Raw genomic sequence first — 24,651 nt, 5'->3', positions numbered from 1 at the left:
TTTGTAATGGGAACAGTAGGGAGTTCCTGCATTGTGCACACTGGGTTTTTGCTTTTCCCCTCTGAATTCCAAATTGTCTTCCAGGAATGTACATGACTTCTTTTGGTTGTTAAAGTGACACTTAAAGACAAACATTTCCTAAGAGAAATATGCAAGTGGCCACTGTTGACCTCGTTCTGAATATGCTAGCTTCCCTGGCTGTTATGGTGACCTGGCTAAAACAACCTACGCTATAACAAAAATAATTATACATATCAGAAAAGTCAGAGTTAAAGTGGAAGTCCATACTAAAACCCCTATATCTACAGCCACAAACATTCTAAAACTAACCTATCTTGCCCTGAAAAGAAAAAAAAAAGAAAAATCAGTATACATACCTTTTCTGCAGGAGATTCGACCCAATCTCCAGCAGCGGAAGCTCTGATCCCATGCTAAGCTGTCAGCCGCGGTTTCGATGTGTAGGCGGGTGCAGAGGACATTTCCGTCAATGGAAGCCCCATAGTAACTCTATGGGCGACGTCGCTTCCCATTCATTTCACAGCCGTTGTACGCCATGTCCTCTGCAGAGCTTACGCCGCTGGAGACGGGGTCTGATTGCCTGCAGAAAAGGTATGCATACAGATTTTTTCTTTTCAAGGCTAGATAGGTTAGTGTTAGAATGTTGGTGGCTATAGATGCAGGGATTTTAGTTTTGGCCTCGACTTCCACTTTAAGTCAGATGTCCTTCTCTAGAAAAAAAAATTCTGGGTTAGTGACTCAAAGTATTAAAGCAACAGGTTTGGCATAAGAATCAGGCAACTAGTATTGATAGAATGAGATACCAGTGGTTCCACAAGAATCTTAATTCAAAACTTCAAGTTAAAACATCATTAAAACAGAACACTAGCAATTAAATTAGTTATATTTTCTTAGTAGAGTTGAAAAGGTGTCCAACCTCCTGGGACACTAGCAAAAAAAAACAGACATGTTGGGTAGAGGAGGAGTCATTTGGGGGCTGGTTTGTAACTTCTTTTCTTTCCCAGTGTCCCAACCTCCTGTCGGCGACAGTACAGCAATGCAATTCAACATTTTCTAAATTCCTCAATAGGTGAAGACTGCTTTTTTTTTTTTTTTTTTTACATTTTGGATAAAGTAGATAAGGTTGAAAACACCGGCCAGGTTTGTTTGTTTTTTTGCCGTCTGTGTATCATCAAGGAAATTTGCCTATACTTCTTGTCTCAGAGATGCAAAAGGAAGTTAGAGGAAACCTGCCAAAGTGATGGGAATTCCCCTCTTGGATAGCTGACCCTCACCTCCTGTTCTGGGGACAAAGCTAAAACATTTAAACAAAGGTCACTGGTACAAAGAGAGGGGTATGGCTCCCCACTGCTATAAACACAGACAGAGATACAAAAAAATGACAAGTCTAACCTTTCTCTACTTTACCCAAAGCTAAAAAAAAAAAAAAAAATTTGGGCTACAGATGAACTTTAATGTATATAGTACTGATGTACTCTATAGTGATTCACAGAGAACATCCATTTAAACTAGTCCCTATATAGTAAAATTGACTCTCTCTACAACAGACATAGTATTGGGAGACGAACCAGTCAATGCACTTCATATCATGGGTCTCCAAACCAACATACGCAGATGTGGTCAAGAGGAGGGAATATTTAGTGTTACACATTCCTAAAAAAAAAGTCTTAAATTAATTAGAGCACAGTTTATTTTTACCAATGACATGGAAAAGTAGAAAGCTGCATTCGGAAAATGTGTACATGATATAAAAGCAATTGTAACTGAAATCAAAGCAGGTTGCATTTATTCCTAGAAAGTAAGTATATTGTGCTCATGTGAAGCCATACTTCATGGGTGCAGTTATGAAAAATAAAGACACTGGCTTAAAAGCAGAGACGCTGGTTTTAAAAATGGAAATGATACTTTATGCTGATGAAAGTTACTTGACTTTGTGAAGATGAGATTGGAGTATCATGCTGCAACTAAACACACATTGAAAACTATGATAAGGGGAACACCTAGAAGTATTACGCTGCTTACCTCTGGGATCAATAGGAATATTGTAAGTGTCCCCAAGAACTATTGGCAGTGTAAGAGAGCAAGAAAAGAAAGAGGAGCAGGAGGGAGACAAAGGGCCAAAACAACAAGAGGAGGAACAGAATATCAGTTTACTTCAGTTAAAGAAGAATATTAAAGATACAAAGCAAAAATTACAAAAGTAGATAAAGTCAGTAGACTTCAAAGGGAAGTGAGTGGAGGAAAGCACAAGAAATGTAGTAGAGAGCGATTACAAAAAAAAAAAAAACATAACAGAAATGAAGATAAGACAGGACAGACACTGATAATAAAGTTTGAGATAGGCAGATGCCTCCTTTAAGAATAAAAGGTGTGAGGACCTCTGCCTACGCTCTGTAGTAGTGCTGGGACACACTTGCCGCCCTCTCATCTGTGACACACAACAGGCTGAAGTGCAATAAACAGAGAATGCCCAGAAAAATGGGAAATCACTGTTCTTGATCACAAACACCTCTTAGATGAAACAGCTTGCTATTGGCCCGTAGGTTAGTCCTAATAGACCCATCTTCATTTGAGCGTTTAAGGTGTTCCTGTACCCAGATTATGAACACTAAAGTGTTTACATACGCCAAACAAGTAATAAATGCACTTGAACAAGCCCCTTTCACCTCTGTAACTATAAGCATTTGGAGGAATTTGTCTTCAACATTTACAACAAAGGCACGGAAGCTTGTTTTCTATTACTTTTCAGTTCTACTTGTATCAGATGGTCCCCTGAGCGCTGGCAACACTATCTTTATTTAAGATGCCACTTTCCCCTTGGAGGGCCCTTCTGAGCCATCTATACATTCATGCTTCCGGCTCTCAACTTCAGACGATGAATGCTCCCATGAAAAGATAGCCAGGCAGCAAGCCACTCTCCTGCTTCCCATTCCTCCCACACTGTTCATCCAGAACAGTCCATAATAGATGCTCAGAACATGATCCCCTGCCCAGAAGTTCAGAGAAGTGGCATTTTGAGATCTAGAGTCGGAAGCAGTGTACAGTTAGCTCAGAAAGTGTTTGTACAGGTGTATTCTGAGCTACCTGTGTACACAATGTGTATTCTGAGCTACCTGTGTACACAGAAATGTTTAATAGGGTGTCATAAATGTAATAACTAAAAAATCTGAGCATTTAGTTTTACTTTAATGTCTACAGTCTGGGTACAGGTGCACTTGACCCATGCAATGTTCAGAAAGGCTGTCAAGTATAATGTTCAGGCACCAAGAGGTGCCAACATATAACTACACAAGCTTCCTAACCCTGCTGTAACACCTGAATGCTAGGCTGTATTGATTGACCAAACGTCAGCACTCCCTGATAATGTCAAAGCTTGTCTTGCTCCTTCTCTCTCCCACACATTCCAGTTGGCCTATCACTTTGACAGGCTGCTTTACTGGCACAAAAGGAATAAGCAATGCCTCTACTTTATACTTTTAAATAGATCAGTTAATGTTCCTGTATTACACCAGTGTATCTGGACATAAAAAATAAAAAAAAGAAGAAGTTAAAGAGGGATACAAAAAAGCAATAAAATAAAAAAATAAAGTAATGGACAATTTAAAGCAATTTATGCACATATATCAGAGGCTGGCACTATGGGTTCAAAGCTTAATGCAGATTTAAAATTTAGACTTAAAGTGCATGCCTGTCATGCATATCTCCCCATGTTTTATTCCTTTAAAAATGTTGCAATTACAGAAAAATACCTGGGGAACCTGCCAGAAATCTAGTAAGCTGCCAGGTTCATGCAGCAGTCTTAAATTCTGCTTCTGCTGCAGAGAAATCCCAAGCAGTTTTGTCAGCCCTGCCTGTATGTTATCTGCTGGACTACAGAACTTCACCTCTGTCTGTCCCTCTCCACATGCATACATTGACATCTTAGAACCCTTTCACACCAAGGCGCAGGCGCTATAGCATTAGAAATAGCGCCTGAAATCCGCCCTAAAACTGCTGCAACATTGTCTGCAGCGGTGCGCTGGCAGGACACCAGGAAAAGTCCTGCCAGCAGCTTCTTTGGAGTGGTGAAGGAGCGGTGTGTTGACCGCTCCTCCACTGGTGCTCCCCATTGAAATCAATGGGGCAGTGCTGTAATACTGCCGGCAAAACGCCGCTATTGCAGCATATTGGCGGCGGTTTTAACCCTTTCTCGGCCGCTAGCGGGGGTAAAAGCATTCCGCTAGTGGCCGAAATGCGCCGCAAATGGGCGGCGTGGTGTGAAAGGGGTCTTACCTAGCAAAACAATGCTGCTGCCTTGATTGGAACGGATTGGAACGGACCTTGGGCACCCTACTAATCCCTTCTATCAGCAGCAGCCCCTGCTAGAATTATACAAGCTAGGTGATGGCATTATACAGAGTAATAAAAGTAATTTCTTGCTACAGGAACAACATAAAAAACTAAAATATAGCTGAATATGCTTTAGAAGGTGAAAAGGAGAGGTATGGGGGTACATTTGAGTTATGCCTATACAATTTTTATAAATGGTGCATACCACCACAAGAGACAAGGGTAAAATATAACTGTAGTATCGGGTTTCAATTGTAATTAATAACATTAAAAATGTGACAAGAAAACAGATAAGGCACAAAAGAAGACATCTCTATGATGACTAGTCTTGCACCAAAATGGACTTCCATGACTGGAATTTCCAGTGGAATTTTGGAAGTTGCATAAATAAAGGATAGTAGAAGTAGGAGCTTACCTTGTGATGCCAGCATGGCTCCTGCTGTCTCCTGAAACTCAAGCAACTGTTGTAGGAAAAGGATGGCCTGTGTGAGAAACACAATTGCTGGATCATTACAATTTTAAAATAGCACAATTAAACATGCCAATGGAAAGCAAAAAGCAGCCAGCCCATCAGTTAGATTGAAAAAAAAATAAAAATAAAAAATAAGCATAGTTGTACAAGAGCACACAGCATGGTTAAAGAGGAAGTAAACTCTCCCACTCTGATGCTTCTTTTCATTTAGTCCATTATAATAAGTCATTATCAGACTATAGCCACTGTAATCCAGCCCAAATCGCATATTACTTATGGTTTAAAGAAACTTTAAAAAAAATTGTTTCCAGGGGTTAGGCAGCGCCATCTTAAGTATTGTTTTCTGAGTCCACAGTGAAGTGTATTTCCGCCCTTACATTGAGCACTTCCTGTACTGTTAACCAAGCCTCCTTCTCAATCCAACGTTTCTATGGCAACCCTGCTTCCCTGTTCATAGCTTACTTGTTTATTTCATAGTATTTACTAGTGCCGATATCTAATGTTTCCCTTTGTCAGACTTATCAGCTTCAGCTGATAAGACTGCAGTAATAGCCAAGTTTAGACTGTATGTGAGGTCACATGGTGTGGAGGAGGAAGCTCTGAGTGATTAGCAGAGTTCAGTGTTGTGCCATAGGAAGTCCTGATAACAGATAGATAAGACATACAGAGTGTGCCTTAAATTAGGGGAGATCTGGGCATGCTCAGTGACGTCATTCTACAGAACAACAAGGATTACAACAATACTAAGCAAGTAAGGAGATATCTACAAGCAGTGTTCATTAGGGTTTTTGATGCTGATTTACATGGGACAAAGTTGTGGGGGAGGGTTTACAACCACTTTAACTAGCAAGAATATCTATTGCAAATCATAGAGGATACTTACATTGCTGGTCAATTCATGCACCGTTCCATCTTTAGACATGCTATTCTCCTTATCAGGATCGTTCTGTGGGCAGAAAAATAGGCTTTAAGCCACTTGTACCTCCAAGACCATATCATATTGTACTGGTGACCCCACAATGGGGATAAAACGTTTCCGCGGAAGGGAGTTTAACAAGACTCGTGGCCACTCATTAAAATGAGAAGAAAAGAGGTTTAACTTTTAACTACGTAGAGGGTTCTTTACTGTAAGAGCAGCAAGGATGTGGAATTCCCTTCCACAAGCAGTGGTCTCAGTGGGGGGCATTGATAGTTTCAAAAAACTATTAGATAAGCACCTGAATGACCGCAACATACAGGGATATACAATGTAACACTGACATATAATCACACACATAAGTTGGACTTGATGAACTTATGTCTTTTTTCAAACTCACCTACTATGTACTATAATCTCTTGGTAGTGCTGCTTTGCAGGCTGAAATACATTTTAGGTTGTAAGCCTGATCTAGACATTAGATGTGTACCTGCAGACTACTGCTATGGTTAAAGTTCCTGCAGTGGTCTCCAATCCTTGTTTTGTTTTGTTTTGTTTTTTAACTGTGCTGAACTTAATTACTGTCATTGTCTAATACACCAATAGCACAGCTACAGGAGCAGCGAGGGAGGGTAATCAATAGAAACGTCACATCAGGTCAATGACTAAATACATACTTATATACAGGGTGTCCGAGTCCACTTTTACCCTAAATATTAAAGAGGTTTTTCACTTTCATCTAAAAAAAGTGACAAATCATTAAGCAGACATTTTGCTGGTTACTAGAGAATGCCTCCACCAACCATTCAGTTCAAAGCTGTTTGCATTTCTTACCAGTATAATGTATTCTGACCTCAAATGCCTTCACCTGGTATATTAGTCAGCAGAAAGGGAAATGCACACAATTTGTTTACTTACAGCTAAAATGTGAAATACAAAAAGAATGCCGGTGTCCTATCAGATACTGTCCCCCATCACAAAGTGTCCGCCGAGAAGCCGAACATCTCCAAAGAATGGCACCTGCGCACTGTGTCCAGGTTCATTCCCACCATCCAAGTGGACATTAGAATATAAAAGAGCTGAGCCAAGCGAGGCCGTGCCCTCTTACTATCTGCAACCCTATGTCCACTTGGATGGTGGGGCTTCAACCTGCACTCTTCTTCTTCGGAGATGTTCGGCTTCTCCTTGTCCCCCATACTGTACAAACGCTGCGCAGTACGGTCCGGACACTACCCGATAGGCGACACTTTTTGTCAGAACACCAGCAACTCGATTGTGCTCAATAAAGATTTAAGAAGGAGCAATCAAGTTGCCGGCATTCTTTTTGCAATTTTGGTGTATGGGACACAATGGCCTGAGAACCGTTATTCAGCTCATCATATAAATATGCAGTAGAGTTTGGGTGAGTTTTTGTCTATATTTTCAAGAATGTGAAATACCTCTTTAAAATATTATGCCTCATGCACACTGGGTGTTTAGCCCCCATGCATGAGGCTCTGGTATTTATCTGTGACTGGAAGGCACAGGTGCAGTGTCCAGCCCCACTGCCAGCAGTCCAGCCTGACAGTTGCTGTGACTGGTTGGGGCTGAATGGTGTGCCTGTGCCCTCCAGCTGCAGCTAAACACCAGAGCCAAATGCAACAGGGCTAAACGCCCAGTGTGCAAGAAACAAACTGGTGGCCTGTGGGTAATAACCTGAAAGGCGTATCTTGAATCAACAGTTTTTACGCACATGGAACCATACCCAATCTTACCTTAATACTGTCTGCAAAATCTTCCAGAGCTTTGGCTCCTGTTGTCTCTATAGAGTTTATAAGATTTGGAAGTTTGTTCTTGGTACTAGCAGCAGTACCCTAAACAGTAAAAAGAAACATGAATAATATTTAAAATGTATGTTTAAGAATCATAAGTAAATAGCAGTTTATAGTATTATTTATGTACATTTATTTAGAATTCTAAATCACATTAAAGCCCAACTGAAATCATAGAAATAGTCACTTGGACAACCTCTGCATTATTTTACTTCCACTTTCCTCTTACAGTAGTAGGACAGGGTGTCTAAATGTGAACGTGCAGTCTAACAGGCAGTGAGCACCAAAGTTAGAACCAGTGCACACAGCAATCAGTACTTAGTAAACCTGGCTGTAAACAGGTAGTACCCCCCCTCCCTCCCCACCCCACACACCAGGACATAGTATTTTGACAGTGGTTCCCAGCGTTGTCAGAATACACTGGTCAGTGACTGAAAGCGATTGACTTCTGTTGAGTAGAGACAGCCACACACTGATCGAAATTTGGTGAATATAGTGAATCTTCCTATTGGGGACAAAGGTGACAAAAACCTGACAGGTGTTCTAATCCCTCTCCACGGCATCTAAAAAGTTTTGGATTTAGCCCTACTTTAATGGTACAGGTCCGTATTTTCAAAAGAGCATGACCGCACCTGCAGAACCTTGTCGAACTCGGGCTTGAGAAGTTTCAGGTGCCTTAATATGGGGAAGATGCTCAAAACAGAAGTGAAGTCATGCCTAGAGTTAGCTTTCTTCGCAGCTAAGACAATGTTTTCTCCCTCAAGCATGAGGTTATCCAGGGTCTCCTGATATAAAATAAAAGTAGAATCAATTATATTCGATCTGTAAGATGAACAGAAATTAAATGCTGTTAGTTGTCATTTTACAGTAACAACCAACCTGGATGAGAGAATCAAAAGTCTTCTTTTGATGATGTTCAGGGATGATGTCCATAAGTAGTTGGTATTCGCACTGTGCAAGTCGCACAAAAGCACTGATACAGTACATGTAAGTATCAATCTCAAGATCAAGTACATCTTCCTTCCCTAGAACAGCAAGAAAGGAAATCTCATAGAAAGGGTTACATTATGAGCATCTACTCCCTAGATCTGCCCTTCTCAACCAGGGTTCAATTAAATCCTTTGGTTCCTCCAAAAGCAGCTAGGGGCTTCCTGAGCAATTAGTCTCCTGTGAAAAAAAAATAAAAGTCCGCAGCCACAAAAACTGTAGCTGCTGACTTAAAAAAAAAAAAAAAAAACACACACTCACCTGTCCCAACACCCCAGTCAGTTTCACCGGTCTCTTCTTTCTTTGGCTCAGGCATCTCAACTATATGCACCCGGTTTTGACAGCTTAAGGCTTCACAGCTGAGTACCTACTGCACATGCACATGCAGCGCTATGCATCGTGAATGGTCAAGCAGTCTTCTGGGATCTGTCATGATCTGTCATGTATCCCAGAAGACTGCAGAGGGGGAGGGAGGGAGGGATGAGAACTTCCACTTCTGATCACCTAGGCAGTTGGAGCGGAAGTGGGAGCAGGTACCTGTCAAAATCGGGTACTTGCTTCCACCCTCCTCCCCTAAAAAAAGCTAAATTTCACAAACAGGAGTGGGGGAACGAGTCCTTCAAGCAGAGTTTCTTCTTTTGGGTGGAACTCCACTGCAAGTAACCACTGACAAAAATTATCTTTTTAGCCATCTGTAAAAAAGGAATCTTCATAATGACCAAAAATGTAAGGAGCATTCTTCCCGGTGACCATCACTCTAAAGTACACAGAGTTGTAGATATAGCAATATTAACATGGGGTTCCCTTAGCCTGGAAACTCTATTTAAAAGATTCCGCCATGTAAAAAAGTTGAGAAAGGATGCCCTAGATTAAGTACATGCAATTAGCGGACCCCCAACTGTTGCAGAACTACAAGTCCCATGAGGCATAGTGGTTGTAGTCTAGATGATATCCACATTGTAACATGGTGGGGCATCATGGTGGCAAGGGAGTTGGCAGTTCTGTGTGGAGATATTGAGGTTCTGGATTAAATTTCCACCATAAATACTGTAGTCAAGTGGAGCATCATGGTGGCAAGGGGGTTAGGACTCTTGACTCACAGTTCTGGGTTCTGGATTTTATTTTCACGAAAAACACTGTGTTCACAGGTTCCCAATTTGTGCGTGTTAAATACTTTAGTATCAGTTGATCTCAACCATTGGGCCATGACCCGCTGCAGGACTGCAGCCTCCCTTGTTCCAGGCCTCAGGAATCTTCTTATCAAGAAATTTAAGCAGATTAAACGTAATCTTGATATCTGTATCAAGTCTGTATATTTTAATGTGTTGTTTATATCCTTTTCCCATTTGGTAACATAAGGGTGGGTATACCTGAATAAAGAATAATGTTGAGGGAGGAATTATTATTAAAGAAAATAACCCCAGAGGAATGCGGACTTCCAAAAGCACACACCTATTTTGCCCCTGTCATCTGTGAAATGCCTGAGCCTCTAAGTTTCCACAGAGGATTTGGCACTGATTGGCAAAGGGTGGTCTTAGTGCCAGATGAAGGTAAAACTTAATCTTGAACTGGAAATATGCCAGGCCCTCTTGTACAGACTGAGCCTATAATCCTAGGGCAGACAGGTAGTAGCAGTTAGCACTTCAGCAGTTTTCAGTCCAGGTCAGGTTCACTTTAAGATCCAACCGATAGTAGAGTACATTGTAGTATGCTCATTTACAAGATATCCCCACAATCTGATAAACCAGTACTCACCTAAAGGTGTCCCGTGTTTTTCTCCCATTGTCTCTCCATGGTGCCTGCTACGTGAATCTTGTTCATGACCTGATCAGTGTGGAGGGTAGGTATACTGTTATCCAGAAAACTACACAGAGGCCTGGGCCACGCAGAGTGGCAATCCGGTGTCCAAAGAAAAAGGAGAGATGTGGCATAGGAGTAATAAAGGTCCCTTCACCGATAGTTGCAGAGTACCAAGCAGGCTATAGTCTTCCATATGACCTACTTATTGTTTGTCTATACGTCTTTTTATGTTATTGTTCACACTGTAAGACATAGGTCATACTATTAAAGCTGAATTCCCAGCAAATAACTAAAATGTCAGAAATACATCACTCTGCTAAACAGGACAGCTAAGTTTGTGACCTTACTTTTTTTTTTACTCCGTTAAACACTAAATAAAGCTGGGTTACCTCCATGTCCCCAGGCTGTGAACAAACAGCGAGTGACACTAAGCATCAGCATTTTATCATTCTGTCCCATTCCTCCTGTCAACATATTTCTGGTCAGGACATCTGCATGCTGCACACTGACTGTTCCCTGGTGCTGTCCCTCCCGCTCTGAATTTGGCTGTAGGGCATTACAAGAGGTGGATAGCAAGTCAAATGTACGTACTGATAATTGCTACATTTGAAAATACACTTATAGAGGTGTTCCCATTATAAAAAAAAAAAAAATAATAAATTAAAGTCAGCCGCTACAAATACTGCAGCTGCTGACTTAATAATCGGACTCTTACCTGTCCCAGGGTCCAGCGCCGGCATTGCAACTGTGGGCACCCGGCTGTGGCTTCACAGCCGGGCACCCTCTGCGCATGCGCGAGCGGTGCCGCGATTGGCTGCACATTCATCTGGGACCTGTCACGTGTCCCAGGTGATTGGCAAGAGGGAGGGGGCAGAACTGAGTCCTTCCTGCGCTGAGAAGAAGTGACATCAAGAGCCCAGGCACTGAAGGAGGCAGACTACGAGGGACCCCCTAGCAACAGCCATTTAGAAATGAGTAAAAAAAGGAAAAAAAATTCCAAAAATTATTTTTTATTTTTTTAAGGCACATTAATGCCTTTTTTTTTTTCAGTGGAACACCACTTTAATTATCTTCACATTGACATTAAACGATATTCTTATTCTCCAAAAACAACCCATACACATCCACTTCTTAATGGACCTGTATTTATATTTTTCATGAAAACATATGCACTGCTCTATGCACGCTAAAAATCCCATAGTTCCTAGTCAATCTTGAGAGCAAGCAAGGGGGGGGGGGGGTCCATGTTCCTACATACGGTGGGAATACATAGGGAAAAAAATGTAATTTGTAGATTTGGGGGCGGCTGAGAAAAATAAAAAATAAACTTTTATAGTTAATAATACAAACTGGAAATATTTTTACAACCAGAGTTTAATATCACTTTTAAGGAATATATAAACGCCAGTGTTTGGCGTTTTTATACATTTGTCAGGAGTTCAGCTTTAAATCGAACTTAAATTTTATTGAGCATCTTTCTTGCAAACAGAAGTGCGACTTTCTGCTTGCCAATTAACATTTTCAGAAGAGTGTAGCCTGTTTTTAAAGTCCCACCACAAGATACTGATTCAGAAAGTCACATCCCCGAAACCCCAATCAGCAATAAAGAGTTGAGCAATTACCTTCAAGGACTCCAAGGTTGGCCCCTCCCTTTTTCCCATCAAGCCCGTGCTGTGAGTACTGTTTGAGAAGATTCTGAGCTTTGCGGATAGTTCCTGTCACCAAAAAGGAGAGCGAAAAAAAAAGAAGAGGGCAAGGGAAGGAAAAATATCTTGGAGAATGAGCAGAAAGACACCAAACACCAAAATGCAGGTCACCAGGTAAGAGTGCAGAGAAGACTGACTAACACTGTGTATTAAGGATTCCTTAGAAAAATATTAGACAAGCGTTTGAATGCCACCACGCCACAAAGAATGCTGATAAACCATCTGCAAGAATATGTTGGCATGAAAAAAAAAAAAATGCTGTGATTAGCTGACTTCACAATATATGGCAAGCGTTCATATTGGAACAACAGATAATCTAGAATTGGGCACAATACCTGTAAAAAAAATAAAATAAAAAAAACTATGGTATGCACCAATGGATTACCACCGCTCCACAGTCTTGTGGACTGTACGTGTAAACTATAGCACTTACAAAATTTTATTTTTATCTATTTCCAGCCAGCAGGTGGTGATGGGTGCGCACGAATGCGGCTGATGAGGTGCAATAGTGACAGATTTCCCTCCACTGGTCGGTGAGATCCCAGAGGGGGCACGTGGCTCTAAATAGCCTGCACTGACATCTTTGTGAGTGGGAGAATGGATGGATCGGCTCTCCTTCCCCTATGCTGACAGAGGAAAGCATAGCGAGCCTCGGCCATTGCAGCCACCTACTGTACATCCAGCCACCTGGGACATCAGCAAGTGCAGAGATCGTAGAGGAGCTCAGGGGAAGAGGAGGGGGGGGGGAGCCGGCAGGCACACACTTCTTCCTCCGGACTCGGGGGGCATTAAGTTATACAAACAGGGAAATTGTAGCCACCTACTGGCCACCATTGTAGCCACCATTGCAGCTACAATGTAGCCACTGAAATTGTACAATGAAATTGTAGCCACCATTGCAGCCACCTACTGTACATCCAGCCACCTGGGACATCAGCAAGTGCGGAGATCGTAGCGGAGCTCAGGGGAAGAGGAAGGGGGGGGGGGGGGGAGCCGGCAGGCACACACTTCTTCCTCCGGACTCGGGGGCATTAAGTTATACAAACAGGGAAATTGTAAAAGAAGAGGTGAATGGGAAAGCATGGCTCCCCCTAGCTGTGTGGCTGGCAGCACTAAGTGTTGGAGGTGCTATCCTACATCACTTGGTCTCAGCCATATGGTAATATTTCACAGCACACTGATAGTTGATGGAGACCCCCCTCCCTGTTCCTCCTCTTGATCTCTCTACCATGCTGTAATACTGTTCCTAGTGCCACCTGGTCCAGATCCCTTCCTCTCCCCTTGAGCTCCGCTACGATCGGTGGAACTGCTCATGTCCAAGGTAGCGGGAGGTAGGTGGCTGCAATGGCCAGGGCTCGGCTCTGCTTTCCCCTGGATGACAGCAGGGAGAAGAAGGAGAGTCAATCTGCCCCATCCTCCCACTCTCCGAGCTGTCAGTGCAGGTTAGGGAGAGCTCCAGGATCTACATCAACTGAGGGAGGAGGGAGATCTGTTACCAAACCTCATTCACTGTGTCCATGCGCGCCACAATTTGTTATCATGGGGCCCCTTACTGGCCCCACCTCTGGTTGACACCCACATGACAGCCCATTCCCTGTATGACATTAGGAAGGAGCTGGGTGGATCTAACGTGCTGCCATTAATTGGAGCCAGGAAAGGAAAATGACAGCAAGTATTTGATACAATTTTCTGTTTTCCTGGCACGGACATGGCAGCACACATATGGTAGAACAAGGGGCAGACTGAGCATTCAGGTACTTATATACTGCCTGAGGGCCTGGTGTCAGTAGGAGACCCCATGAAAAATCACATGTAATGTTGGCAATGCAATATGTAGGTGGGACTTTGTCTCCTCTCCATTCATCTTCAGTGCTGAGAAAAGGACTGGGGAATCTGTGTCCTCAGTCTCTTTCTCTGTCTCAAAGGGGAGATGTCAGGGGTCTTGCTTGGACCCCTGATATCTCACCAAAACCCCCAAAAAATATAAAAAAAAAGATTGTAAAAAAAATTCAAAAAAAGAAGTGTAAAAATTTTTTTTAATAAAAAACAAACAAACTGACACCACTCATTCCTGCCCTACCTGCACTGTCCACTGCCCCATAAAAAAATCAATATGTAAAAATAGAAAACTACTGACACCCTCCACTGCCACATACCCCCCAACTCCTTTCCCAGAAGCACTGTGAAAAAATATTGAAAAGGCGATTTTTTATTTTTTTTTGCTGTGGGTGTGTGGGGGAGGGGGTTGCAGGCATGGAGCTCCACCTCCCTGAATTGAGTTTTTGCAGGTTGGGATGTTTGCTGTCCCCCCATGACAGAAAGTGTGGGGAACTCTAACAGTAACCCAATAGATAGGTTAATGCTAGAACCTCTGTCAGCTTTTTATTGTTACCCGTTTCACTTGTGGCAATTTTATCTCACTTTCTGGTAAAGGTTGTTCCCAAAACAGAAAGTGAGAAATCGTTTTAACGGATCCCGCATAGCAGTAAAACCTGACAAGTGTTTTAGTCTTTCCCCATTCTACCCAAAAGGAACTCAGCATTATGTCTGCACCGTGTGTGTGTGTGTGTGTGTGTGTGTGTGTGTGTGTGTGTGTGTGTGTGTGTGTGTGTGTGTGTGTGTGTGTGTGTGTGTGTGTGTAAACACAACAAGTGGTCCACTGCAGATTGGATTTCAGATGTGGTAAGCCTATCCATAATGAATAGTTATGGGGCTTGTGGATCAGGTGTGGGACCCAAAGGATTCTACAGTAAAACAACAGATCCCTCATCACAGAACTGAAAACTTCAGTCCCAGAAATGGTTACATACCTGAATGGCATGCTTGTTAGATTGACAATATCAAACCAGATATCTGGAGGTTCCAATATTTTTACTTGCATGTCATCTTAAAAATGATATTGTAAATTACATTTTTAGTAAGTTTATTGAATCAACAGTTTAAAATGTTCACTTGGCAGCTAAGCACAGCTGTTTCATGGGCATCTTGGAGGGTGACAGCATACTTTGTACACAGAATGCACCGAAAAGTTATTTTGATTGACAGCGGAGACCCAGGCCAACCGCCTGCTAGGGTAGGGAAGAAAGAGAGAAGTTAGTCCCCCACCCACTAGCCTGGACACACGGATAGGCCTCAACTCTGGAAGGCTGCAGGCTGACAAAACAAGGATTATCATGTTACATGAATTTTTATTAAATAGCACAGTAAAGTACACCAAACAATGACATGTAAGAATATAAAAAGCATTTCTGCAGTCATTGAGCAACAAGACACAATGTCGGGCCCTTATGGGGCACATATTCTGTATCCAAGCAAGTCAGCATGCTGTGATGCTTAGCCTGTGTGGGAAACAGGTGCTAATACTTCATACCACCTGACGGATTGCTAATATTAATATTTAGGTTAAAGAACAGACACGAAAGCAGCAATACTCAGCTTACTTAGACAAGGAAGCTGGCTTGAAGCAGCATTAAATGTCTCTAGCGTGTTACAATAGACTGTGCACAGCTTCAAACGTATGTGATGCATGTTTAGGGTTAATGCCAGCGCTGCTTTTAAGACAGAAATTACTTTGTGGTTTACCTGGCAAGAAGACTGCATGTCATCAGGATATACAAAAGAGGAAACAGTAAAATCAGTATCTCCCGGACAACAGAACATAAGCAAAGTTCTTCCTAAATATATTGCTATGCAGGAAATGTGGCCACTGAACATAGGGAAGTACTGCTGCTAATCCAATATTAGAATGCATCGAACTACTTTATTGTGGTTGTTACAGTAAAAGCTTTGTACTAATTTAATTTAACCATAGTATGGGGGGGGAAGAAAACTGCTCCTGCCTAAGCAAAATCAACTAAAACGTCAAACACTTACCGTAATGTACTTTTTCAAATAACTCATATATTTATTTGATTGTGATAAAAAGCCAAATACAGCTTCCTAATAACTACCTAAAACTTTCTGGAGATAACAACATAGGTCATCAGTAACAATGCCGAATAGTAAACTAAAATGTGAACCTTTTATCAGGACATTTACCTTATGGCCAAAAGTTTGTGGACACCTGACCATAACACCTATATAAGATCGTTGGGCATCGCTTTCCAAAACGATGGGCAATATAATGGATCTGGCCCACTTTTACTGCAAGAACAGCTTCTGCTCTGGGAAAGTTTTCCACAAGACTTTGGAGTGTTTGTGAAAATTTTTGATAGGTGTTGATTTTAGGCGAGAAGATCTGGCTTACAATCAGCATTCCAATTCATTCCAATGGTGTGAATGAAAGATGAAAGTTGAGGTCAGGACCTTTAAACTTCTTCCATACCACTCTTCAAACCATATCTTGATATATATAGAATCCATTTAGTTCAACCAATAAAAGTGGGGAAACAAAAAAAAAAAATATATATATATATATATATATATATATATATATATATATATATATATATATATATATATATATATATATATATATATATATACACAATCCTTTTCTTTTACCATATATCCTATATACACAATCCTATACCTAAAGTTGATCAAGAGGAAGGAAAAAAATCCAGCACCCCGAGATGCAATCAGATATTCCCTGAATCAACTTTAAACTCTTTTTATTGAAAGAGGTACATGACAATGACGGTTATAAAATGTGCTCAACATGAGCGAACAAAACAGTGTGGTACATCTTACAGTGCAAAAATGTCAATGTCTTTACAAGTACACTGCATTTCTCAGCATAATGATCCTGATACACGTTATCGAAAACCCCTTAGAAACACTAACGTACAATAGCCATTTCTCAAATCTTTTAGTGATATAGTTATGTTACATAGTTAGCAAGGTTGAATAAAGACACCAGTCCATCCAGTTCAACCTGAGTGAGTGTCTACAATTGTCCCTCTCCTTGTATATTGCACACTCACATCAGTCCCTACCCTCAAGGAGCCCACAATCCAAGGTCCCCATTCATATACTAGGGCCAATTTTGGACAGAAACCAATTAAATCTACCTGCATGTCTTTGGAGTGTGGGAAGAAACCTGAGTACCCAAGGGAAACCCATGCAGGCACAGGGAGAACATGCAAACTCCAGGCAGGTAGTGTCATGGTTGGGATACGAACCAGTGACCCTTCTTACTGCTAAGTGTGAGTGCTAACCACTACACCACTGTGCTGCCCAGTGGTGTGTTGGTTACAGTAAGGGCAGAAGAACACCAAGCATCACACACTTTTTTATACTTAGTTGGGCAATCCCTGTGTTCATATATGAGTTTTTCATAGGGTAATACCCGATTCACCAACCAAAGCCATGTATGTATGGATGGAGGTGTGGGCTGGAGCCACTTAAGTCCCCTTTCCCACTGGGTCGTTTTGCAGGCGCTATTGCACTAAAAAATAACACCTGCAAACCGACTTGAAACAGCATCTGCTCTGTCTCCAGTGTGAAACCCCCCAGGGCTTTCACACTGGAGAGGTGCACCAGCAGGATGGCAAATAATGTCCTGCTAGCAGAATCTTTGGAGCGGTGCGAATACCGCTCCTACCCATTGAAATCAATGGGGCACCATGGCTATACCGCCGGCAAAAGCGCCTCTGCAGAGGCGCTTTGCGGTGGTTTTTAACCCTTTCTCGTCCACTAGCAGGGGGTAAAACTGCCTCGCTAGGAGCCTAATAGCACCGCAAATCCTACGGTAGAGTGCAGCTAAAAATAGCGGCCCTTTACCGCCAATGCACCTCCTGTCCCCAAGTGCTACAGCTTTACGGGCCATAAATAATGTCTCCAGTAGCATGGTCCTAATATATCTTGGCCATTGTTCCTTGTCGAGGACCCCTCAGCAGACACACCAGTGGGGTACATGGAATAGGAATTGATAAGACCGCAGACAATACCTCTGTCACCTGTTGCCAGTATCTCACTATAACTGGACAAAGCTACATAACATGTCCGAAAGCCACGCGCAGACAGGTGCACCTAGTGCAGGCAGAGGTAGGTATATGATTGATGCATATAAAAGGTAGATCAATTTATTGTTGACTGCAGGAGATACAGATAGATGGGCAGAGTATGCCTACTCCCAATTCTCATCAGACAAATCAGGGGCAAGTTGTTGCCACTTGAAGAGCACCTCCAGTGGAGCCTCACTAATCGTGGCAGAGAGTAATTGTAGATACAGTGTTGAGATAAGTCCCCTAGGGCCCTGACATTGAAGCACTCCTATCAGTGGGTATTGAGAAGTCAGTGTCATGAATACAAAATTGAGTATGTAGCACATGTCGAAGTTGTAAATACATATAAAAGGGTAGATTGGGGCAACTCATATTTCCTTTGCAATCCCTGAAAAGAAGCCAATACATTTCCATCATAGATATTGTCCAGAGAAACCATTCCGCTACGCTCCCGGAATCCACAAATTTCATTAAATGGAAGAACACTGGATTGTGCCAGAGGTAGTGCCTCATTAGTACCCTGAAAATTAGTCATTTTCTTGGTCTTCCTCCACACCGTATGGACCAATGTCAATATTGGTATATGTCTTTTCCCCAGGACGGCCATAGGTGCCACCAGTGCTATCAACAGATGTTTGATTTTAAGGGCATAGGCATGATATGACTCAATCACCGCTGGCGTAGCCGGTCCCAACCAGTCTGTCAGATGGCGTAGCTGCCCAGCCAAATAATTATAGTATAAGTTAGGCAATGCCATGCCAGCATCAGCCTTAGGGCGCTGCAGAGTGGAGAATTTAAGTTTCCGCCTATGGGTGGCCCAAATAAAGGTGATAAGCAGTGTGTCCAGGGTTTTAAAAAAATGATTTAGGCACAGAAGCAGGCATGTGAGAAGTCATGTACAGACACTCGGGTAGAAGGATCATCTTAATGAGATTAATCCTGCCTGCCACAGACAGGGAAAGTTTGGCCCAGACAATAAGTTTAGCTTTAATCATGGTAACCAGAGGATCCAGATTTGCTTGGGAAGCCTCTGAAGGAGACAGGGTAATAATGATTCCCATATATTTAAACAAAGTCACTACCTTAAGAGGGCATGGAGAATCCCTGCATGGAAGGGATAGGAGACCATTGACTAAAAGGTTAGACGTGGGATCCTTATAAATTATAGTGACCCATTGTTGGAATTTAGTGCCAAAGCCAAATGAGCACAACACAGTCACAAGAAAATGCCATTCTATTGAGTCGAAGGCTTTCACAGTGTCTAGCGAAGCCAGTGCACAAGATTCAGGCAGAAATTTTCTAATTTGAGCTATTAGTTGCATTCTTCGTATGTTAATGGAGGTAGACTTTCCTGACATAAAGCTAGTTTGGTTTGGATGAATTATACCAAGAATGATTGCATTGAGACGTTTGGCCAGAATCTTTGTTGGTATTTTATAGTCAATATTCAATAAAGAAATGTTATGACGCGCAATCAGCCGGGTCTTTCTCAGGTTTAGGAATAAGGACCATCGTGGCGGAGTACATAGATGGTGGCAGTCTCCCGTCTTGAAAAGCCGTAGAATAGACCTGTGCCAGAACCGGGGCAAGAGCGTCCAGGTATCTGCAATATATTTCCAAGGGTAGACCATCGGGACCCGAGGCCTTTCCCTTAGCCATAGACGGTACTGCCTCCCTGACCTCAACTTCAGTGATATCTGCATCTAAGTCCTCCCCCTGTTCCTGAGTTAATGTAGGGAATATCAAATCGGAAAGGTATGCCTCAATGTCTTGACTGGTAAGTGTACGGGTAGAGTCATACATACTTGTACAGAAGTCATGAAAGCAAGTAAATCTCCAGCCAAACGGGCCTCCGTACCATCAGGATGTATTATTTTATTCACTACAGAGCTATCCGACTGCTGTGGAGCCATATGGGCTAGTAACTGAATGGACTGGTTCCCACATTCAAAATATTTATGCTGGGTATAGAATGAATTCCTTTTTTGCAGCCGCAGACATATGGTCTTAATATAAATGAGACAAACTCCCAGTGGATACAGTTAGAGTTAGTTGGGGCTGTCAAATAGGTCGCTTCAGTTGTCTGGTACTTTTTTGCTAGATCTTCCCTGTCTTGTCAGGAAGAACATTTAATAAATGATATAGTGGACTTAAGAGTCCCTCTCAAATAAGCCTTCAAGGCATCCCAAAACATTAAACCACATTCAGAGCCATGGGCTTCCAGGAAAGCCGCTAGTTGATCTGATATCCTGTCATTGGACCCAATCAGGGACAGCCAAATGGGCTAAACCCGCCAGGGTCTGCAGATTTCAGTAGCCCCAGTAGCAATCGATAGTGACAAAGGCGAATAGTCTGACACTCCCTTAGGCAGATATGTGATAAAGGACAATTTGTTGAGAAACGTATTACCTAATGCCAAATCAATTCTTGAGAGACGGCCTCTGCAGGTGGTTGGACCACGAATATGGGATTGGAAACCCGCCATAAGTCACTCCAACCGAACTCAGAGACCAAGGAACCAAAAGCAGACAATGTCTGGGACTGCGTGGCCAGAGGGTCACCATGTCTATCCATGACCAGGTCCAAGAGCAGGTTGAAATCACCTAAACATAAAACATTGGCTTCTGGATACATTGCAGCAAAAACCATCGCCTCTTTAACCACCTGTAGGTTAGCAGGAGGGGGGGGGGTCCTGCATACCCATAAACACAAAAGGAAGTGAAGGTAGGTGTCCCCGGATAAAGACATACCTCACATGGGGGTCTGCCTGAACCTTCACACACTCCCATGAGACTGAGCGGTTCACCAATACAGATACCCCCCTAGAATAAGAGGAATGATGGGAAAGGCCCGTCCACTGCATCCAAGGCTTTTTGAAGTGATCAATGAGTTCAAATGCGTCTCCCGAAGACATATCACGTGAGCATTGGATTTAAGTATTGTGGTAAACACTTGGGAACACAGACCCCTCAAATTCCATGACAAAAAGGTATTGAGATTAGTCATCAAGTAGATGAATAGTTATGTTCAGCATATCAGGAAATAACAACGAGATAGCAGGTAATGAGATAAAATGCATGGCAGTAAAACTATATATGTAACAATGAACAAAAACGGCAAGTGACGTAACAATTGCAGCCAAAAGCCAAACCATAAATAACTGATGTAGCTACTAACTGTTGACTAAATAAATACTGTGGTGAAAAAAATAAAAACCGAGTGTTAAATTGAAATGGTAGTCTGTGTAGTTCAGTATTATGTTGCTCTAAACAGTGGAAAAAGGAAATAGAAAAATAGCAAACATTCACTGCCAGTGCAGCAAAGGCATTTATCAAGCACTTGTTGCATCAAAAAAATGTAGAGCTAGGGCAAGCAAGGTAAAGGAATCTCCCTAACAGCAATGCTATTCCAGAGTAATCAGGACAGATGCCATTTTGCATTCAACCACTCTTGAGCTGCATCAGGGTTAGTGAAGACCCTGAATCAATTTTAACTATAAAAATGTGTCAAAACTTTTGCAAAATCCAAGTATACTAGATCTATAGCCACCCCTTTGTCTGAGGTTTTATTTATCACCTCATAAAAAATAAATCAGGTTTGTCTGCCAACTTCTATGCTTCATGAATCCATGTCGTCCGTTTTTCCCAGCAAGAACTCGTCTATGTGGCATTTTATTAAACTCTCCAGAATCTTCCAAACTGCAGAAGATAAATATGTCTATAGTTAATTGGTAAAGACTTGCATTTGGAATTATAGGCACTACATTGGCCTTACGGCAATTTAGTGGTACTATTCCAGTCATTAAAGGGTACCTAATAATTAGATACAGGAGGCTTTGTGCACAGGGGCATAGTTAGGCTAAAACAGGAAAGGACCTTCTCCAAATTGGATGCGCACAATTGTTTAAACTGTCTTTGTATACTGTAGCACTAACAACACCCTTCACTGGAAACACCTGAACTCAGTAATTTAAAGGGGTACCCACAGCCTTCTAAACATGCAGAAAGGTGATTGTCCGGTATCCACAAACTTTTGACCACATAGTGCAGGCAAGTATACGGAGGGTGGAATGCGTGGAAAGATAAGAATTACAGTGCATATTAAGTCTGACCTGGCCTCTTGGCTGGTTTCTTGGTGGGGGTATCCTTCTTCTTGTTAGGCACAATGGGAGAATAGGGGACCCCGGGAGTTGCACTGTTCTTTCGGAAATGGTCTTTCAGTCCCTTTATTGAACGATCCAGTTGGCTGGAGCGAATCTGGTAGTATACATTCATGAAGTCTGCAAGGAGAAGCAAATGAATGAATGAAACAACTTCAATAAGGACAAAAGTAAACAGAATGAAAATAGAAGGTCAGATTGCAACAATGCAGAAAAAGAGAGACAATTATAAAAGTCAGAAAGCAATACAATAAAGCTGGACATTAAAAATGATAGAAACTATGTTTAATAGTAAAGCAGGCAATAAGGAAGACTTAAAGTGGTGTTGCCATTAAAAAAAAAATAAATAAATAAATAAATAAATGAAATTAAAAGTCAGCAGCTACACATACTGCAGCTGCTGACTTTTAATAATCGGACACTCGCCTCTCCCAGGGTGTCCATCGATGCAGGGGATCGAAGCCCTGCTTGTCTCCCCCTCCGTTGGGCGGCACCGGCATTGTAACATGTGCGACGCAACCCGTGATTGGCCGCGCAATCATCTGGGACCTGTCACGTGTCCCAGATGATTGACAAGAGGAAGAGCTGAGCCCTGAGCTGAGGAGAAGTGATTTTTTAAAGGAACATTCATGAATTATTTTTTTTTATTTTTTTTGGCTGCAACTCCACTTTAAAGCTACATCAAATCTAATATTGTAGTTCTAGTTGATAAGATAAAGTGCACTTTAAGGGAAAACGCCACTTTGAGAGAATATATAATTATCACAAGACATTTGGCAAGGTAACCACTGACTTACCATAGTAGGTCTATCAATGGGGGATCAATAGCACTTTATTTAACCAGTGCACTGGATAAACAGCCATCAAACCGACTATCCACCAGTTGAGTGCTGTTCCGAGCTGTCATTAGACAGCTCGAAGCACAGAGACACCATATCCAGTTGAGCCAAAGGGCTGGGCACTGTGTGATTGCTGTTGGTCATCATAGCGATCACAAGGTACTATTTACAGTGCTTGTCCCTCCCCTTCCCCTTCCAACAGGGGAAGTAGAGAGAGCAGAGCTTATGAATAGGCACAGAATAAAATGGATCAGCAGCTGCAGATCCATTCAGTTTTTTTAAGTGCCTGAGACATCACACATGCTTGATGCCAGCCAGTAGCGCCATGTTTTGAGCTAAGAGATTGCTGTCTACTCTTGTGAGTATATTTGCTTAAAATAAAATTCATGTCATTTTTGATACTGGGTCATGGAGTATTCCTGGTCAGAGGATTGTGGACTCGAGCTCTTTGAGAGGGGTTTGAGACATTTGGCTGGATTAATTCCAGGCTGCTGTTAATTTTGGCTGAATCCATCACCACATCAGCTTTGGAGTAGATTACACATATTTGGGACTTCTCATTGTTTGCTATGGCACTTGCAATTTGATAAACTCTATTGAATGTTGCAATTTGTTTATAGCACATACTGTAAATTGTATGAATTCTATTTTGAATTGCATTATATGTTAATTTTTTAATTTGATGATTTTGATATAGGTTTCATAATTATTCATAAATTATCTTTATTACGATAACTTATTTGATTGCACATAAGACACTAATGATTTTAAGAGACAGCGCACTCATCTTAGATGCGTTTTGGGGTATTTCAAATGTTTAAACTGAGAAAATGCACTGTATGTTAAGAAAAAAAATAATGTCCTCTGGGACTGTGACATCATAATGGGCGGGGACATCATCCGGAGATGTCCCTATATAAGTCGCCGCACGCCGCGTCCCTGTCATTGTGGCCGGAGACAGCAAAGAGGCAACATCTCCAGAAGAGAAGAACAGAAGACGGCGACAGAAGACCGGGCCAACGTTGAAATTTGACATTTTTGGCAACCATGGGCACCACATCCTCCAGACAAAAGAGGAGAGAGACCTTCCAGCTTAACAGAGCTCAGTTCAAAAGTCTGCATCTCTAGTGGTATAGGGGTACATCAGTGAGTACTGAATGGGCAGCTTGCACATCTGGAAAAGCACCATCAATGTTGAAAGATATAGCCAGGTTTTAGGTTCTCCCACCAAAACTCCAGCAACTGGTCTCCTCAGTTTACAGATTATTGTTAACCACTTCAATACCAGGCACTTAGACACCTTCCTGCCCAGGCCAATTTTCAGCTTTCAGCGCTGTCGCAATTTGAATGACAATTGCGCAGTCATAAAACACTGTACCCAAACAAATTTTTTATAATTTTGTTCCCACAAATAGAGCTTTCTTTTGGTGGCATTTGATCACCTCTGCAATTTTTATTTTTAACGCAACATATAAAAAAAGTTTCTTTGTTTCTGTTACAAATTTTGGTAAATAAATACGTTTTCTCCTTCAATGATGGGCACTGATATGGCTGCACTGACAGGCAATGATGAGGTGGCACTGATACTAATGAGTGGCATTGCTGGGCATCACTGTTCTCTTTTAGTAGATACTGGTGCCAATCAGTGCACACATGTTGCCCCCTT

At 42.0% G+C, this 24,651-nt stretch overlaps 1 protein-coding gene across 9 annotated transcripts in view; it reads right to left on the bottom strand.

Moving 5' to 3' along the window:
• The window catches only part of EXOC7 (exocyst complex component 7), a 78,388-nt gene that overhangs the window by 28,512 nt on the left and 25,225 nt on the right, over positions 1-24,651 (bottom strand). The window contains exons 6-15 of one of the 9 annotated variants that reach the window (XM_077459352.1): positions 22,099-22,266; positions 15,622-15,633; positions 11,956-12,048; positions 10,289-10,357; positions 8,426-8,571; positions 8,179-8,331; positions 7,490-7,588; positions 5,703-5,765; positions 4,763-4,829; positions 2,041-2,079 (exon numbers count right to left, since the gene is read on the bottom strand). In XM_077459352.1, coding sequence (XP_077315478.1) covers positions 2,041-2,079; positions 4,763-4,829; positions 5,703-5,765; positions 7,490-7,588; positions 8,179-8,331; positions 8,426-8,571; positions 10,289-10,357; positions 11,956-12,048; positions 15,622-15,633; positions 22,099-22,266 — 909 coding nt within the window. The remainder of the gene's footprint in view (positions 1-2,040; positions 2,080-4,762; positions 4,830-5,702; positions 5,766-7,489; positions 7,589-8,178; positions 8,332-8,425; positions 8,572-10,288; positions 10,358-11,955; positions 12,049-15,621; positions 15,634-22,098; positions 22,267-24,651) is intronic. The other 8 variants (XM_077459353.1, XM_077459345.1, XM_077459346.1 and 5 more) reach the window with 8 other exon arrangements.

The sequence above is a fragment of the Lithobates pipiens genome, unplaced genomic scaffold (genome assembly GCF_037356315.1).
Source record: "Lithobates pipiens isolate NorthernLeopardFrog02 unplaced genomic scaffold, aLitPip1_a1.2 Scaffold_28, whole genome shotgun sequence".
Lineage (NCBI taxonomy): Eukaryota > Metazoa > Chordata > Amphibia > Anura > Ranidae > Lithobates > Lithobates pipiens.
This window is presented reverse-complemented; position numbering and strand designations above follow the sequence as displayed.